At 63.6% G+C, this 19,500-nt stretch overlaps 1 protein-coding gene across 1 annotated transcript; it reads right to left on the minus strand.

Annotated features, from left to right (window-relative positions):
- Nucleotides 1-12,208: 12,208 nt before the first annotated feature.
- On the minus strand, nt 12,209-14,647 carry LOC142077340 (maestro heat-like repeat-containing protein family member 2B). The gene is made up of 6 exons (XM_075139407.1): nt 14,640-14,647; nt 14,232-14,394; nt 13,746-13,939; nt 12,997-13,134; nt 12,683-12,794; nt 12,209-12,538 (listed from the first exon to the last, which is right to left on the minus strand). The coding sequence occupies exons 1-6, from the start codon at nt 14,645-14,647 to the stop codon at nt 12,449-12,451; spliced, it is 705 nt and encodes a 234-aa protein (XP_074995508.1). The 3' UTR covers nt 12,209-12,448.
- Between the last annotated feature and the right edge of the window lie 4,853 nt (nt 14,648-19,500).

Raw genomic sequence — 19,500 nt, forward strand, 5'->3', positions numbered from 1 at the left:
TCACTCCACTAGCTGCACTGGGACCCCCAGTCACTCCACTCGCTGCACTGGGACCCCCCACTAACTCCACTGGCTGCACTCGGACCCCCACTCACTGCACTGGCTGCACTGGGACCCCCCACTTACTCCACTCGCTGCACTGGGACCCCCCACTCACTCCACGTGCTGCACTGAGACCCCCCACTCACTCCACGCACTGCACTGGGACCCCCCACTCACTCCACTACCTGCACTGGGACCCCCCACTCACTCCACTCGCTGCACTGGGACCCGTCACTCACTCCACTCGCTGCACTGGGACCCCCCATTCACTCCACTAGCTGCACTGGGACCCCCCACTCACTCCACTAGCTGCACTGGGACCCCCCACTCACTCCAGTACTTGCACTGGGACCCCCCACTCACTCCACTCGCTGCACTGGGACCCCCCACTCACTCCACTGGCTGCACTGGGACCCCCACTCACTCCACTAGCTTTACTGGGACCCCCCACTCACTCCACTAGCTGCACTGGGACCCCCCACTCACTCCAGTACTTGCACTGGGACCCCCCACTCACTCCACTCGCTGCACTGGGACCCCCACTCACTCCACTAGCTGCACTGGGACCCCCACTCACTCCACTAGCTTTACTGGGACCCCCCACTCACTCCACTAGCTGCACTGGGACCCCTACTCACTCCACTAGCTGCACTGAGACCCCCCACTCACTCCACTTGCTGCAGTGGGACCCCCCCCCTCACTCCACTCGCTGCACTGGGACCCCCACTCACTCCAGTACTTGCACTGGGACCCCCCACTCGCTCCACTAGCTGCACTGAGACCCCCCACTCACTCCACTCGCTGCACTGGGACCCCCCACTCACTCCACTCGCTGCACTGGGACCCCCACTCACTCCACTAGCTGTACTGGGACCCCCCACTCACTCCACTAGCTGCACTGGGACCTCCCACTCGCTCCACTCGCTGCACTGGGACCCGCCACTCACTCCACTAGCTGCACTGGGACCCCCCACTCACTCCACTCGCTGCACTGAGACCCCCCACTCACTGCACTACCTGCACTGGGACCCCCCACTCGCTCCACTCGCTGCACTGGGACCCCCCACTCGCTCCACTCGCTGCACTGGGACCCCCTACTCACTCCACTCGCTGCACTGGGACCCCCCACTCACTCCACTAGCTGCACTGGGACCCCCACTCACTGCACTACCTGCACTGGGACCCCCCACTCACTCCACTAGCTGCACTGGGATCCCCCACTCACTCCACGCGCTGCACTGGGACCCCCCACTCACTCCACTAACTGCACTGGGAAACCCCACTCACTCCAGTAGCTGCACTGGGACCCCCCCCTCACTCCACTAACTGCACTGGGACCCCCCACTCACTCCACTAACTGCACTGGGAAACCCCACTCACTCCACTAGCTGCACTGGGACCCCCCCCTCACTCCACTAGCTGCACTGGGACCCGCACTCACACCACTAGCTGCACTGGGATCCCCCACTCACTCCACGCGCTGCACTGGGACCCCCCACTCACTCCACTAGCTGCACTGGGACCCCCCACTCACTCCACTAACTGCACTGGGAAACCCCACTCACTCCAGTAGCTGCACTGGGACCCCCCCCTCACTCCACTAACTGCAGTGGGACCCCCCACTCACTCCACTCGCTGCACTGGGACCCCCCACTCACTCCACTCGCTGCACTGGGACCCCCCACTCACTCCACTCGCTGCACTGGGACCCCCCATTCACTCCACTAGCTGCACTGGGACCCCCAGTCACTCCACTCGCTGCACTGGGACCCCCCACTAACTCCACTGGCTGCACTCGGACCCCCACTCACTGCACTGGCTGCACTGGGACCCCCCACTTACTCCACTCGCTGCACTGGGACCCCCCACTCACTCCACGTGCTGCACTGAGACCCCCCACTCACTCCACGCACTGCACTGGGACCCCCCACTCACTCCACTACCTGCACTGGGACCCCCCACTCACTCCACTCGCTGCACTGGGACCCCCCACTCACTCCCCTAGCTGCACTGGGACCCCCCACTCACTCCACTAGCTGCACTGGGACCCCCACTCACTGCACTCGCTGCACTGGGACCCCCCACTCACTCCAGTACTTGCACTGGGACCCCCCACTCACTCCACTCGCTGCACTGGGACCCCCCACTCACTCCACTGGCTGCACTGGGACCCCCACTCACTCCACTAGCTTTACTGGGACCCCCCACTCACTCCACTAGCTGCACTGGGACCCCCCACTCACTCCAGTACTTGCACTGGGACCCCCCACTCACTCCACTCGCTGCACTGGGACCCCCACTCACTCCACTAGCTGCACTGGGACCCCAACTCACTCCACTAGCTTTACTGGGACCCCCCACTCACTCCACTAGCTGCACTGGGACCCCTACTCACTCCACTAGCTGCACTGAGACCCCCCACTCACTCCACTCGCTGCAGTGGGACCCCCCCCCTCACTCCACTCGCTGCACTGGGACCCCCCCTCACTCCACTACCTGCACTGGGACCCCCCGCTCACTCCACTCGCTGCACTGGGACCCCTACTCACTCCACTACCTGCACTGGGACCCCCCCCCTCACTCCACGCACTGCACTGGGACCCCCCCTCACTCCACTACCTGCACTGGGACCCCCCACTCACTCCATTAGCTGCACTGGGACCCCCACTCACTCCACTCGCTGCACTGGGACCCCCCCTCACTCCACTACCTGCACTGGGACCCCCCACTCACTCCACTCGCTGCACTGGGACCCCCTACGCACTCCACTCGCTGCACTGGGACCCCCCACTCACTCCACTAGCTGCACTGGGACCCCCCCCTCACTCCACTAGCTGCACTGGGATCCCCCCCTTACTCCACTAGCTGCACTGGGATCCCCCACTCACTCCACTAGCTGCACTGGGACCCCCCACTCACTCCACACGCTGCACTGGGACCCCCCCCTCACTCCACTGGCTGCACTGGGACCCCCCACTCGCTCCACTCGCTGCACTGGGACCCCCCACTCGCTCCACTAGCTGCACTGGGACCCCCCACTCACTCCACTAGCTGCACTGGGACCCCCCACTCACTCCACTCGCTGCACTGGGACCCCCCACTCACTCCACTAGCTGCACTGGGACCCCCCACTCACTCCACTCGCTGCACTGGGACCCCCCACTCACTCCACTAGCTGCACTGGGACCCCCCACTCACTCCACTCGCTGCACTGAGACCCCCCACTCACTCCACTAGCTGCACTGGGACCCCCCACTCACTCCACTCGCTGCACTGAGACCCCCCACTCACTCCATTAGCTGCACTGGGACCCCCCACTCACTCCACTCGCTGCACTGAGACCCCCCACTCACTCCACTCGCTGCACTGGGACCCCCCACTCACTCCACTCGCTGCACTGAGACCCCCCACTCACTCCACTCGCTGCACTGGGACCCCCCACTCACTCCACTAGCTGCACTGGGATCCCACACTCACTCCACGCACTGCACTGGGACCCCCCACTCACTCCACACGCTGCACTGGGACCCCCCACTCACTCCACGCACTGCACTGGGATCCCCCACTCACTCCACTCTCTGCACTGGAACCCCCCACTCACTCCACGCACTGCACTGGGGGCCCCCACTCACTCCACTCGCTGCACTGGGACCCCCCCTCACTCCACTCGCTGCACTGGGACCCCCCACTCACTGCACTCGCTGCACTGGGACCCCCCCTCACTCCACTAGCTGCACTGGGACCCCCCACTCACTCCACACGCTGCACTGGGACCCCCCCCTCACTCCACGCGCTGCACTGGGACCCCCCCCTCACTCCACTGGCTGCACTGGGACCCCCAACTCGCTCCACTCGCTGCACTGGGACCCCCCACTCACTCCACTAGCTGCACTGGGACCCCCCACTCCCTCCACTCGCTGCACTGGGACCGCCCCTCACTCCACTAGCTGCACTGGGGGCCCCCACTCACTCCACTCGCTGCACTGGGACCCCCCACTCACTCCAGTAGCTGCACTGGGACCCCCCACTCACTCCACGCGCTGCACTGGGACCCCCCCCTCACTCCACTGGCTGCACTGGGACCCCCCACTCGCTCCACTCGCTGCACTGGGACCCCCCACTCGCTCCACTAGCTGCACTGGGGGCCCCCACTCACTGCACTCGCTGCACTGGGACCCCCCACTCACTCCACTCGCTGCACTGAGACCCCCCACTCACTCCACTAGCTGCACTGGGACCCCCCACTCACTCCACGCACTGCACTGGGTTCCCCCACTCGCTCCACTCGGTGCACTGGGGGCCCCCACTCACTCCACTGGCTGCACTGGGACCCCCCACTCACTCCACACGCTGCACTGGGACCCCCCACTCACTCCCCTAGCTGCACTGGGACCCCCCACTCACTCCACTAGCTGCACTGGGACCCCCCACTCACTCCACACACTGCACTGGGACCCCCCACTCACTCCCCTAGCTGCACTGGGACCCCCCACTCACTCCACTCGCTGCACTGGGACCCCCCACTCACTCCCCTAGCTGCACTGGGACCCCCCACTCACTCCACACGCTGCACTGGGACCCCCCACTCACTCCACTCGCTGCACTGGGACCCCCACTCAGTCCAGTGGCTGCACTGGGACCCCCCCCTAACTCCACTAGATGCACTGGGACCCGCCACTCACTGCACTCGCGGCACTGGGACCCCCACTCACTCTACTTTCTGCACTGGGACCGCCCACTCACTCCACTACCTGCACTGGGACCCCCCACTCACTCCACTAGCTGCACTGGGACCCCCCACTCACTCCATTAGCTGTACTGGGACCCCCCACTCACTGCACTCGCTGCACTGGGACCCCCACTCACTCTACTTTCTGCACTGGGACCCCCCACTCACTCCACTAGCTGCACTGGGACCACCCACTCACTCCACTCGCTGCACTGGGACCCCCCCCCTCACTCCACTCGCTGCACTGGGACCCCCCCTCACTCCACTACCTGCACTGGGACCCCCCGCTCACTCCATTAGCTGCACTGGGACCCCCACTCACTCCACTCGCTGCACTGGGACCCCCTACGCACTCCACTAGCTGCACTGGGACCCCCCACTCACTCCACTCGCTGCACTGGGACCCCCCCTCACTCCACTAGCTGCACTGGGGGCCCCCACTCACTCCACTCGCTGCACTGGGACCCCCCACTCACTCCACTCGCTGCACTGAGACCCCCCACTCACTCCACTAGCTGCACTGGGACCCCCCACTCACTCCACTCGCTGCACTGAGACCCCCCACTCACTCCATTAGCTGCACTGGGACCCCCCACTCACTCCACTCGCTGCACTGGGACCCCCCACTCACTCCACTCGCTGCACTGAGACCCCCCACTCACTCCACTAGCTGCACTGGGACCCCCCACTCACTCCACGCGCTGCACTGGGACCACCCACTCACTGCACTGGCTGCACTGGGACCCCCCACTCCGTCCACTAGCTGCACTGGGACCCCCCACTCACTCCCCTAGCTGCACTGGGACCCCCCACTCACTCCACTCGCTGCACTGGGACCCCCCACTCACTCCACACGCTGCACTGGGACCCCCCACTCACTCCACTCGCTGCACTGGGACCCCCACTCAGTCCAGTGGCTGCACTGGGACCCCCCCCTAACTCCACTAGATGCACTGGGACCCCCCACTCACTGCACTCACTGCACTGGGACCCCCACTCACTCTACTTTCTGCACTGGGACCGCCCACTCACTCCACTCGCTGCACTGGGACCCCCCACTCACTCCATTAGCTGTACTGGGACCCCCCACTCACTGCACTCGCTGCACTGGGACCCCCACTCACTCTACTTTCTGCACTGGGACCCCCCACTGACTCCACTCGCTGCACTGAGACCCCCCACTCACTCCACTAGCTGCACTGGGACCCCCCACTCACTCCACTCGCTGCACTGAGACCCCCCACTCACTGCACTCGCTGCACTGGGACCCCCCACTCACTCCACTCGTTGCACTGGGACCCCCCACTCACTCCACTAGCTGCACTGGGACCCCCCACTCACTCCACTCGCTGCACTGAGACCCCCCACTCACTCCACTAGCTGCACTGGGACCCCCCACTCACTCCACTCGCTGCACTGAGACCCCCCACTCACTCCATTAGCTGCACTGGGACCCCCCACTCACTCCACTCGCTGCACTGAGACCCCCCACTCACTCCACTCGCTGCACTGGGACCCCCCACTCACTCCACTCGCTGCACTGAGACCCCCCACTCACTCCACTCGCTGCACTGGGACCCCCCACTCACTCCACTAGCTGCACTGGGATCCCACACTCACTCCACGCACTGCACTGGGACCCCCCACTCACTCCACACGCTGCACTGGGACCCCCCACTCACTCCACGCACTGCACTGGGATCCCCCACTCACTCCACTCTCTGCACTGGAACCCCCCACTCACTCCACGCACTGCACTGGGGGCCCCCACTCACTCCACTCGCTGCACTGGGACCCCCCCTCACTCCACTCGCTGCACTGGGACCCCCCACTCACTGCACTCGCTGCACTGGGACCCCCCCTCACTCCACTAGCTGCACTGGGACCCCCCACTCACCCCACACGCTGCACTGGGACCCCCCCTCACTCCACGCGCTGCACTGGGACCCCCCCCTCACTCCACTGGCTGCACTGGGACCCCCAACTCGCTCCACTCGCTGCACTGGGACCCCCCACTCACTCCACTCGCTGCACTGGGACCCCCCACTCCCTCCACTCGCTGCACTGGGACCCCCCCTCACTCCAGTAGCTGCACTGGGACCCCCCACTCACTCCACGCGCTGCACTGGGACCCCCCCCTCACTCCACTGGCTGCACTGGGACCCCCCACTCGCTCCACTCGCTGCACTGGGACCCCCCACTCGCTCCACTAGCTGCACTGGGGGCCCCCACTCACTCCACTCGCTGCACTGGGACCCCCCACTCACTCCACTCGCTGCACTGAGACCCCCCACTCACTCCACTAGCTGCACTGGGACCCCCCACTCACTCCACGCACTGCACTGGGTTCCCCCACTCGCTCCACTCGCTGCACTGGGGGCCCCCACTCACTCCACTCGCTGCACTGGGACCCCCCACTCACTCCACACGCTGCACTGGGACCCCCCACTCACTCCACACGCTGCACTGGGACCCCCCACTCACTCCCCTAGCTGCACTGGGACCCCCCACTCACTCCACTAGCTGCACTGGGACCCCCCACTCACTCCACTCGCTGCACTGGGACCCCCCACTCACTCCCCTAGCTGCACTGGGACCCCCCACTCACTCCACTAGCTGCACTGGGACCCCCCACTCACTCCACACGCTGCACTGGGACCCCCCACTCACTCCCCTAGCTGCACTGGGACCCCCCACTCACTCCACTCGCTGCACTGGGACCCCCCACTCACTCCCCTAGCTGCACTGGGACCCCCCACTCACTCCACACGCTGCACTGGGACCCCCCACTCACTCCACTCGCTGCACTGGGACCCCCACTCAGTCCAGTGGCTGCACTGGGACCCCCCCCTAACTCCACTAGATGCACTGGGACCCCCCACTCACTGCACTCGCTGCACTGGGACCCCCACTCACTCTACTTTCTGCACTGGGACGGCCCACTCACTCCACTCGCTGCACTGGGACCCCCCACTCACTCCACTAGCTGCACTGGGACCCCCCACTCACTCCATTAGCTGTACTGGGACCCCCCACTCACTGCACTCGCTGCACTGGGACCCCCACTCACTCTACTTTCTGCACTGGGACCCGCCACTCACTCCACTAGCTGCACTGGGACCACCCACTCACTCCACTCGCTGCACTGGGACCCCCCCCCTCACTCCACTCGCTGCACTGGGACCCCCCCTCACTCCACTACCTGCACTGGGACCCCCCGCTCACTCCATTAGCTGCACTGGGACCCCCACTCACTCCACTCGCTGCACTGGGACCCCCTACGCACTCCACTAGCTGCACTGGGACCCCCCACTCACTCCACTCGCTGCACTGGGACCCCCCCTCACTCCACTAGCTGCACTGGGGGCCCCCACTCACTCCACTCGCTGCACTGGGACCCCCCACTCACTCCACTCGCTGCACTGAGACCCCCCACTCACTCCACTAGCTGCACTGGGACCCCCCACTCACTCCACTCGCTGCACTGAGACCCCCCACTCACTCCATTAGCTGCACTGGGACCCCCCACTCACTCCACTCGCTGCACTGAGACCCCCCACTCACTCCACTCGCTGCACTGGGACCCCCCACTCACTCCACTCGCTGCACTGAGACCCCCCACTCACTCCACTAGCTGCACTGGGACCCCCCACTCACTCCACGCGCTGCACTGGGACCACCCACTCACTGCACTGGCTGCACTGGGACCCCCCACTCACTCCACGCACTGCACTGGGACCCCCCACTCACTCCCCTAGCTGCACTGGGACCCCCCACTCACTCCACGCACTGCACTGGGATCCCCCACTCACTCCACTCTCTGCACTGGAACCCCCCACTCACTCAACGCACTGCACTGGGACCCCCCCTCACTCCACTCGCTGCACTGGGGGCCCCCACTCACTGCACTCGCTGCACTGGGACCCCCCACTCACTCCACTCGCTGCACTGGGACCCCCCCCCTCACTCCACTCGCTGCACTGGGACCCCCCCTCACTCCACTACCTGCACTGGGACCCCCCGCTCACTCCATTAGCTGCACTGGGACCCCCACTCACTCCACTCGCTGCACTGGGACCCCCTACGCACTCCACTAGCTGCACTGGGACCCCCCACTCACTCCACTCGCTGCACTGGGACCCCCCCTCACTCCACTAGCTGCACTGGGGGCCCCCACTCACTCCACTCGCTGCACTGGGACCCCCCACTCACTCCACTCGCTGCACTGAGACCCCCCACTCACTCCACTAGCTGCACTGGGACCCCCCACTCACTCCACTCGCTGCACTGAGACCCCCCACTCACTCCATTAGCTGCACTGGGACCCCCCACTCACTCCACTCGCTGCACTGAGACCCCCCACTCACTCCACTCGCTGCACTGGGACCCCCCACTCACTCCACTCGCTGCACTGAGACCCCCCACTCACTCCACTAGCTGCACTGGGACCCCCCACTCACTCCACGCGCTGCACTGGGACCACCCACTCACTGCACTGGCTGCACTGGGACCCCCCACTCACTCCACGCACTGCACTGGGACCCCCCACTCACTCCCCTAGCTGCACTGGGACCCCCCACTCACTCCACGCACTGCACTGGGATCCCCCACTCACTCCACTCTCTGCACTGGAACCCCCCACTCACTCCACGCACTGCACTGGGACCCCCCCTCACTCCACTCGCTGCACTGGGGGCCCCCACTCACTGCACTCGCTGCACTGGGACCCCCCACTCACTCCACTAGCTGCACTGGGACCCCCCCTCACTCCACTAGCTGCACTGGGGGCCCCCACTCACTCCACTCGCTGCACTGGGACCCCCCACTCACTCCAGTAGCTGCACTGGGACCCCCCACTCACTCCACGCGCTGCACTGGGACCCCCCCCTCACTCCACTGGCTGCACTGGGACCCCCCACTCGCTCCACTCGCTGCACTGGGACCCCCCACTCGCTCCACTAGCTGCACTGGGGGCCCCCACTCACTCCACTCGCTGCACTGGGACCCCCCACTCACTCCACTCGCTGCACTGAGACCCCCCACTCACTCCACTAGCTGCACTGGGACCCCCCACTCACTCCACGCACTGCACTGGGTTCCCCCACTCACTCCACTAGCTGCACTGGGACCCCCCAGTCACTCCACTAGCTGCACTGGGGGCCCCCACTCACTCCACTGGCTGCACTGGGACCCCCCACTCACTCCACACGCTGCACTGGGACCCCCCACTCACTCCCCTAGCTGCACTGGGACCCCCCACTCACTCCACTAGCTGCACTGGGACCCCCCACTCACTCCACACGCTGCACTGGGACCCCCCACTCACTCCACTGGCTGCACTGGGACCCCCCACTCCGTCCACTAGCTGCACTGGGACCCCCCACTCACTCCCCTAGCTGCACTGGGACCCCCCACTCACTCCACTCGCTGCACTGGGACCCCCCACTCACTCCACTCGCTGCACTGGGACCCCCCACTCACTCCACACGCTGCACTGGGACCCCCCACTCACTCCACTCGCTGCACTGGGACCCCCACTCAGTCCAGTGGCTGCACTGGGACCCCCCCCTAACTCCACTAGATGCACTGGGACCCCCCACTCACTCCACTGGCTGCACTGGGACCCCCACTCACTCTACTTTCTGCACTGGGACCGCCCACTCACTCCACTCGCTGCACTGGGACCCCCCACTCACTCCACTAGCTGCACTGGGACCCCCCACTCACTCCATTAGCTGTACTGGGACCCCCCACTCACTGCACTCGCTGCACTGGGACCCCGACTCACTCTACTTTCTGCACTGGGACCCCCCACTGACTCCACTCGCTGCACTGAGACCCCCCACTCACTCCACTCGCTGCACTGGGACCCCCCACTCACTGCACTTGGTGCACTGGGACCCCCCACTCACTCCACTAGCTGCACTGGGACCCCCCAGTCACTGCCCTCGCTGCACTGGGACCCCCCACTCACTCCACTAGCTGCACTGGGACCCCCCAGTCACTGCACTCGCTGCACTGGGACCCCCCCCTCACTCCACTAGCTGCACTGGGACCCCTCACTCACTCCACTGGCTGCACTGGGACCCCCCACTCACTCCACTCGCTGCACTGGGACCCCCACTCACTCCACTCGCTGCACTGGGACCCCCCACTCACTCCACTGGCTGCACTGGGACCCCCACTCACTGCACTCGCTGCACTGGGACCCCCCACTCACTCCATTAGCTGCACTGGGACCCCCCACTCACTCCACTAGCTGCACTGGGACCCCCACTTACTCCACTAGCTGCACTGGGACCCCCCACTCACTCCACTCGCTGCACTGGGACCCCCCCCTCACTCCACCAACTGCACTGAGACCCCCCCCTCACTCCACTAGCTGCACTGGGACCCCCCCTCACTCCACTAGCTGCACTGGGACCCCCACTCACTCCACTAGCTGCACTGGGACCCCCCACTCACTCCACTAGCTGCACTGGGACCCCCCTCTCACTCCCTTAGCTGTACTGGGACCCCCCACTCACTGCACTCGCTGCACTGGGACCCCCACTCACTCCACTAGCTGCACTGGGACCCCCCACTCACTCCACTAGCTGCACTGGGACCCCCCACTCACTCCATTAGCTGTACTGGGACCCCCCACTCACTGCACTCGCTGCACTGGGACCCCCACTCACTCTACTTTCTGCACTGGGACCCCCCACTCACTCCACTCGCTGCACTGAGACCCCCCACTCACTCCACTCGCTGCACTGGGACCCCCCACTCACTCCACTCGCTGCACTGAGAACCCCCCACTCACTCCACTAGCAGCACTGGGACCCCCCACTCACTCCACTCGCTGCACTGGGACCACCCACTCACTGCACTAGCTGCACTGGGACCCCCCACTCACTCCACTAGCTGCACTGGGACCCCCCAGTCACTGCACTGGCTGCACTGGGACCCACACCAGTAGCTGGCACCACAAATCAGGGGTGCGTGGTGCCTACACCCGCTGGCTGGCTCCAGTAGCTGGCACCCAGTCCTCCCACACCAGCCCCCCAGTAGCTGGCACCCAGTCCTCCCACACCAGCCCCCCAGTAACTGGCACCCAGTCCTCCCACACCAGCCCCCCAGTAGCTGGCACCCAGTCCACCCACACCAGCCCCCCAGTAGCTGGCACCCAGTCCACCCACAGCAGCCCCCCAGTAGCTGGCACCCAGTCCTCCCACACCAGCCCCCCAGTAGCTGGCACCCAGTCCACCCACACCAGCCCCCCAGTAGCTGGCACCCAGTCCACCCACAGCAGCCCCCCAGTATCTGGCACCCAGTCCTCCCACACCAGCCCCCCAGTAGCTGGCACCCAGTCCACCCACACCAGCCCCCCAGTAGCTGGCACCCAGTCCTTTCAGTTCTCATACACCCAGGAGAGAGAGCGAGACTACGCAGAGAGATCGTTAACAAAAGATTTAATAAGAAGATCCAGGAAGACAGGGCAGACATCAGCTGTGTCCTGCTGCCAATCACTTGTCTCTGGAGAGACTCCGGTGTCACCAGGTCAACCCTCATCTGAAAGTCCTTCAACAAGGTCAGAGGGGACGAATCCACAGTTGCGGGGTTTCTTCCTGCTCCCTGTGTACTTCTGCCTGAGCCCTCTGCCAACAGCCGCCTTCCCCTCTTTCCTCTGGAGCATTAACTTCGTCTCCTCATGTTCCTTCTCCAGCTGTTGACTTCTGCTGCCGTTTCTTTCACGGCTTTCAGTTCGCGCTCCGCCCTTTCCAGCTGGGTTTGAAGACAGACGCTCGTTTGGATGGCAGAATCTCGCTCCTCTGCCACTCGCGCTAGTGAGTCTAGTGAGCTAGACGTCCCAAGCGGCAGCATCTCAGTAAAACCCCTCGAACCCCTCCTTCCCCACCCCCACCTTACCTCAGCAAAGAAAGCTGCAGCCGTCACCCGCAGCTTAACCGAGCAGGAATCCAGCCACGGCAAGAGGTTCTTCACCAGGCAGGGGGAGACGAGCCCAGCACGGAGCAGGACGCTGCGCAGGGGACACAAGTCAGGGACACACAGTTGGTTACCCAGGAAGGCCACAGGCCAGGTCTCCAAAATTCCCTTGCTCCGATGCAGACACTGTTCTTTAGCTCAGGACGGCTTCCCAGGAACGCCGGAAGGGTCCCAGCAGCCTTTTCCCTGGGCACAGCTCCACAGGAGGCAGCCAGATGCATCCCTGCGGCTCTTACCCGCTCAGCAGACACACCCCCTCAGGGTGAGCCAGGGGGTCTTCCAGGCGAGCCCACACCGCCCGATTCAAGAGCAGCTGCATCCATTTCTGCGCCACGCATTTCCCTAGCACCAACTCTATAGCTGAAAGGAAAATCCTGGCAGAAGAAACAGAACACAACATAAACAAACACAAACAAAACAAACCAAATCCAAATAACACCACCACAAACCCAAAGAAATCTCAAATCGCAGCACCTTAGGGAAGACTTATCTTTAGCAGAGCTAAATACCCCTGACATGATGCTTCACAGCCTTCAAGGCTGCAGATAGCAACACTGGCGTTTTCGTCATGCCCCAAACCCGCTGAAGCAGAAGAAAACCCACGCCCCTAGACTGACTCCATGCTAGATGGCAACCAAGGCAACACCTAATACCTCTTCCCACCAGCACTTTGCGAAGAACGACACCAGTGCCCACGAGAGCCACTGCTCCCAGCGGGGGTCCACTGAGGGAGTGCAATGCTATTGTGCATGCAAGGGTATGCAGGAGGCAAGATGACAGCCGCCCGCAGTACGAGCTGCGTAAGACCTTCCCGCCCGGGAGCTGGAGTTTCTCCAGGAACGAACAGAAGTAAAACCAACCATGATGACCGGTTTCCACGTCTAGGAAGCAGGGCAGGTGAAGCACTCCCTCAGCCCCACAAAGCCACGTGCCTTGGCGAGGGGAAATGAAGCCAGCCCCTCCATCCGGCCCTTCGGCTCCTTACCTGCACGGCTTCTCCTCAAGCACCCAGCCCTCGAGGAACAGTTGTCTCCAGCTGCTCGTGGGGGACAGCAGCCTCTCCTCGCCCAGCGTTTCACTGGCCCACCTCAGGAGGCTGGGAAGGAGGTGGGGAAGCAGTTGCCTGAGCTCCTCCGTGCTCCCCAGGGAAAGCACCACCTCCGAGATGGCACGGGTGATCTGCAGAGAAACACGACCAAGAACCACCTGTTCAGGCAAGGCCGCTTCCCACCGCCTGGTTCCCCCACCTGCCTGGGGCGGGGGGTTACTCTCTGCAGTTGTCACTTCTGCGACAGCCTTGTGGCTCAGGAGCACAAAACCGTCCTGGCTCCCCACACTCCTTGAGGCCGGCCCAGCACAGCGCCCTGGGAGTCTCCACGGGCATCCGCAAAGGGCACCCGATTCCCTCGCGACAAAGCATGGGTTAGAAAGCAGATGAAAGCTGCAGAAACGTGTCTGCTGTTCCACGTACCGTCAGAGTCTCCAGAGCAGTCTGACGGTTGTGCTGCTCACAAGCGGAGGAGTCAGTTCCCCGGCGGTTGTTTCCTGCTCTGTTTAGTTTCTCCACTAAGCACCTCAGGACCTGAATCCCAAGGATGCTTCTCCCCAGGCTCCTCCACAGCTCCACCGTGTCACTGCAAGGGAACAGACGTTCACCCCCGAGCCCGTATCCCCGCAGCCCTGCACTGCCCTCAAACCTCCTCATCTGCAGCGGGGCTTACAACGCCCCACGCACAGCAGGGACACGAGCACGCAGTCTTGCAACGCTCAAGACTGTTCAGGCAGAAGAAAAAGACCTGCTTCTCAACTGGACCCCCCAGTACGAGCAAGCTGTGGGGTCTCTGTTCGACTGTGGTGGGGGAGTGGGCAGTGCACGTACCTGTCCATGAGCAGGCCTTTCTGGAGGAGACTGCTGATCACGGGCTCCCGGTGAAAGCGGGCAAGGAGAAACACCGCACGGAGCAGGAAGGGCCTGTGGGTGCTCTGCTGCATGTAGGCGCAAAGGGTGTTCAGGATTTTTGGCACCTGAATGGAAGAAGAGGAGAAAGAAGGGCTCGGTGCATCCTTTACCCCTCCTGCAGGTTCCACCCTGCCTGACCCTGGCTCACGGCTGGAGCCGAGTGTGCTCTTGGCAATTGTGTGCACGAACGCACGCACGCACACGCACGCACGCACACGCACGCGGAGCCTCAGTCCCTGCATGTGCCTGGCCCAGCCGTATGAGCAGCTGCGCGCCCTGTGTGCACACAGAAAACACGGACACCTTTCACACCCAGCACTTTCACACCCAGCTCTCCCCACGTGTCTGTAGCGATGCAGGAGCAAGACCAAACACGCTCTTCGAGACCCTGAAGATGCCTTGCAGGGCCTGTGCAAGGGCACGTGACTCCTTCCAGAGGAACCCACTTCTCCGGGGACACTTTTCCTTGCCTCTACCCTCCTTTCCCAAAGCGCCAACCCCTTCCTCACACAGAGGGCCTTCCCTCGAAGCTACAAGCCGTGGCCACGATAAGGACAAGGAGGCAGCCAGGTCCCTCGGCCCGTGGGAGACCCCAGCTTCTCCCACGGCTGCCTACCTCTGGCCCCTGGTGCAGCCACAACCTGCTCTGCGCCTGGGGAAGCAGCAAGGGGTGACCCCGCGGCCCACGGATGCGGCGCTCCCGCGGCCCGGAGCGGCCATGGGCTCTGCAGGGACGGCACAGGGACGCCCTGCCCTGGCCCTAACAGCAGCAGCCTAACAGCTGGGTGAGCTTTAGCTCAGCCGGGTGCGATCCTGTGGGCTGCCACCCGTGGTTGCCATCACTGTGACCGACCTCTGCCAGCGGCGGACAGCCACGGGGTTGGTCTGGGCCGAGCGAGCTGCTGGTGGCCCTAGAGCCCAAGTGGAGCGCAGCAGAGCGCGAGCGGAGGAGAAGAGGAGCCTTGAAAGGGCAGGCAGAGCATGAGGCCAGAGGCTCCCAGGCTACAAACGGGCAGCAACTGGTGGCTAAAGGAAGGGCACCTCGCAGGCTGGGTAACACCACAGTCGGGGAAAGCAAGGAGAGCAATGAACAAGTATCCAACCTGTGGAAAACCTCACGTGCCCAGCAAATCTCAGAGTAGAGGGAATTGGGGACCAGTGAAGAAAGAGCAGGGCGAAGCGGGTCCCAGGGCAGGGAGGACTGACAGTGACCCACGGAGGAAGGGGAGGAACGGCAAGGTTGGCACCTCATTCATGGGAAGGACCTGGACCAATGTGAGACTTTGGACAAGAAGTGCCCATATCCTTGTCACCAGCTGGAGCAGAAGCCGGCAGCAGGTGCTAACGCATGACTCAGACCAGCAGTAGCCCCTCGGCTCGGCACACAGGCGGCGTTTCTTGAGCCCATGCCAACTGCACAGGGTGTAGTGCAACAGCCAACAGGAGAAAAGGCAAAGTCAAATGGAAAAAAAGGTCTCCTTTACCTCCTGGAGTATTTCCTTTCTGCATTCCACCAGGAAGACGAACACCCACTTCCACACTGCTCTTGCACGACTGGGTGTGACACGCAGCAAGCTGTCCAGGACGGCAGTCAGAAAGTCCGTAGCCTGTGCTGGAGGGATGCATTTGCAAACAGCCTGGAGAGAAGTCAGGAACAGGAGAGACCGCGTCACAGCTCTGCTCCAGCAATTCAGAAAGGAAAGGAAACTTGACGGGACTGTTAGTTTGGCAGTCAGGGAGGGGGCAATCACTTGTCCCTCCTGCTGTGCATGCAGTGGTGTTTACATCTGATGCAGCTAAGCGATTTGGAAGTGCCTCCCCCATGCTGTTTGCTCACCTACCAAATCTGTATTCTGACAAGAGCACTCACACACACACACGCGCACAAACGCACACACCATGGTATCTGCTCCAGCGTGCCTAAACGACAGCCTTGTCTCAAAGCCTCCTGCTACTTGCTAACAACAGCCGTCCTGGACAGCTTGCTCTGGAGACAGCGAGAGACTGGAGGGGAGCAGGGAGGCGTGCAGGAGCCCAGGAGCTGGGCCCCACCCTGCTGTTTTGGGGCCAGTTACCTTTCCTATTTTGGTACAGGTCTCCATCTGAGTCTTCGTGCCTGGGTTGTTCAGCTCCTCACAAAGGCACCTGCTCTCATCTGCCTTCACGGTCTTGTCTGGAACAAACACCAGGAGAAAAGAGGAGTCACGTCTACAGAAACCCAACCTCTGGCCCCAGATACCAGTAAAGGAGAACCCAAGTGGTGGCAGTGAAGGCCACAGGGAAAGCCAGGGCCCTCCGGAGCTCGGTGCAGCAGGACTTCCCAAGCCCGATAAATGGCTGACAAATGACGGGCTGGAAAGAGCCCTCTTCCTTCCTGAACCGTTTGCTGGGGCTTCAGGGTTTCAGCAGCCTCTGCTCCCAGCAGCTGCGTCCGCTATTCCCGCACAGGCCACCCTCATCTCTGGGAGGCAGGAAGCCTCCCCGTGACTTCCTCAGCACAGGCAGACCCTGCTGCCTGAAGAGGAGAGGGTTTGAACACAACCCTTTGCAGCACGCTCCGGGCCTGCAGCTCAGATCTCTCCTCCCTGCCCAGTTTGCTCTGGGCAGCGGATTGGTTTCCTCTCTTGAGCTCAGCAGGAGATGTCTTCCCTGGCAGGGATGAGTTCGGAGACTGCCTGGGTAGCTGCCCCTCTCTCCAGGCTCAAGGCAGGGAGCGAGGGGAAGGCACCCTCCGAAATGTCAGGGACCTCATCCAAGCGAGTTGTCTGACCACCCTCTATCTCTCTAACGTGGAGGGGGACAGACGTGGAGTGGAACAGCCCCCAGCATTGGTGACAACGCGCTGCTCTCAGACAGCAGTGGGGGATGGCCCTGACCACTCAGCCTCACACATGCCCCAGGGAGGTGGGACTCAGCGACCCTCTCCCAGGGATCCTTCCTGAGATGGCCAGGGAGGCAGAGGGTTAACAGGGTGGGGGCACAAAACCAGCCGAGCACGTTGCCTCCCCCCTCCCTCCCGGGGACCTGGGACCCCGCTGGCGCCAGGCCAGGAAGGGAAGGAGGATCAGGCTGAGCAAGGCTGGGAAGCGCCCGCGCTCCTCACCTTGCATTTGGAGAAGGTAGTCGAGGCAGACCCATGCCTCCTGGCGGTCGCTGCTCAGAGTCCCCAGCAGTCCCACCAGGCAGCCAAACTGCTTGCAAGGACGTCCTCTCTGCAGGGGAGAGCAGCAGGAAAAGGGTCGCAGGCAGCCACAGCACCCGCTCGCCTCTACTGCCCATCCTGCTCCCTGAGCAGCGACCAGGCAGAGGGGCAGGCAGAAGGGCTGCCCCATAATCCCAGGAGCCCCGAAACCCAGCACCCAGTTGGGCAGGGCTCCCTTCCGGGGCCATGAATGGTGGGAAGGGGGCACCAGGGCATGCGGCGGGTCCCTACTCACCATGAGCTCAAATCGCTCTTTGCAAGCTCCCAGCACATGGGCGCAAACCCGCAGGGCTCTCTCCTGCTTCCATTCTTCGGCTGAGGTGAGCCAGCCCTTCAGGACCTGAGGCAGGGTGCATCTCTCTCGCAACAGGTATCTTTCTCTCCCCGAGATCCCTCTCCCTCTCCCTCCTTCTCTGGTCCCTCCCGGCACGGCCCCCGGCCCTACCGAGCACTGGCCCTGCTGCCTCCGCCGCCTCACTCTCTCCAACCGCCTCTGCCCTGAGCCAGGTGTTGCTTCCCTGCCGGCGTCTCCCCACTCCAGCCTTCCCCCAGGCTGCTCTCGCCCAGCTCGGGGCTGGCTCCTGGCTTTCCCTCCGGCAGGGCCCACTTCTCTGCCTGTCCTGAGGCTGCAGTGGCTGGGTGCTCCTGTTCCCCAGCTCAGCCCCTGGCCCCAGCCAGACGCACAGACTCGGAGCGAGCAGCCAAAGCCCCACTTTCCCTCAGGAAAGGTATCCACCTGCTATTCACCCGCTAAGGCCTCGATTCTCTGCCCCCGCCACACTTTCCCTGTTGCCCCATGCCTACTCACATGGACCATGTCGTCAAAGCAGGCAGAGGTCTTCTCTGCCTCCAGAAGCGTTGCTATCAGACGGCCCAGGTCTTCCATGCCTCTCCTGTGCAGAAGCTGAAAGCAGGAAAGGAGAGATGCGGTTCTGCATCATGGGGGCTGCCAGGGTGCACGAGGTGGGATCCTGACCCAGAGGCGGGCAGGCACTGCCGGTGGGTACCTGCATGTTCACAGTTGCCCTCACTGTCTTCCTTCCCTTGTCCATCCGCTCCTTGGACGGATAGGACAAGACACTCTGGCAGCACACCGCCAGCAGGTTGCGATGTTCCTCCCTGCTCAGAGGTGGCCTCAGCTTGCTGGCCAGAGGACAAAGAAGAGAAAACAGAAAGGGCATTTACTAGCCCTCTCCAGAGTGGCTCAAACCACAGCTGGGTTCCTCCTAATCGAGGGCCCCAAATGCAACACCCCCAGCCCATGCCAGCGAGCACTGCCTTCAGCTCCAGCAATTCCTGCCTCCTCCCAGGCAGCGGCAACCCCCCACCCCCAGGTTAAGGAACCCCTGGGGCTCCCTTCCCTTTGGGAGACACCCGAAATGGGGAACACCCTCCCACTCCACAGCCCCAGCAGCTCCCGGCCCCATGCTCGAGGCCACTGGGGCTGCCCCAACCAGCTGGGATGGGGCACACCGGGAGTCCCCAGCGCCCGGGGAACAGACCTCACCTCAACTCCTCCAGGACCTGAAACACTCCGTACACCACGGAGTCCCAGGGCTCCCCCTTTATCCAGTCCTG

The sequence above is a fragment of the Calonectris borealis genome, unplaced genomic scaffold (genome assembly GCF_964195595.1).
Source record: "Calonectris borealis unplaced genomic scaffold, bCalBor7.hap1.2 HAP1_SCAFFOLD_223, whole genome shotgun sequence".
Taxonomy (NCBI): Eukaryota; Metazoa; Chordata; class Aves; order Procellariiformes; family Procellariidae; genus Calonectris; species Calonectris borealis.

Coding starts and splice junctions, on each gene's coding strand:
- LOC142077340 (XM_075139407.1), bottom strand. Junction 13,940..14,231: donor CTGCTCTGGAGACTCTGACG/GTACGTGGAACA, acceptor GTTTCTCTGCAG/ATCACCCGTGCCATCTCGGA. Junction 12,795..12,996: donor GGGGTGTGTCTGCTGAGCGG/GTAAGAGCCGCA, acceptor TCCCCTGCGCAG/CGTCCTGCTCCGTGCTGGGC.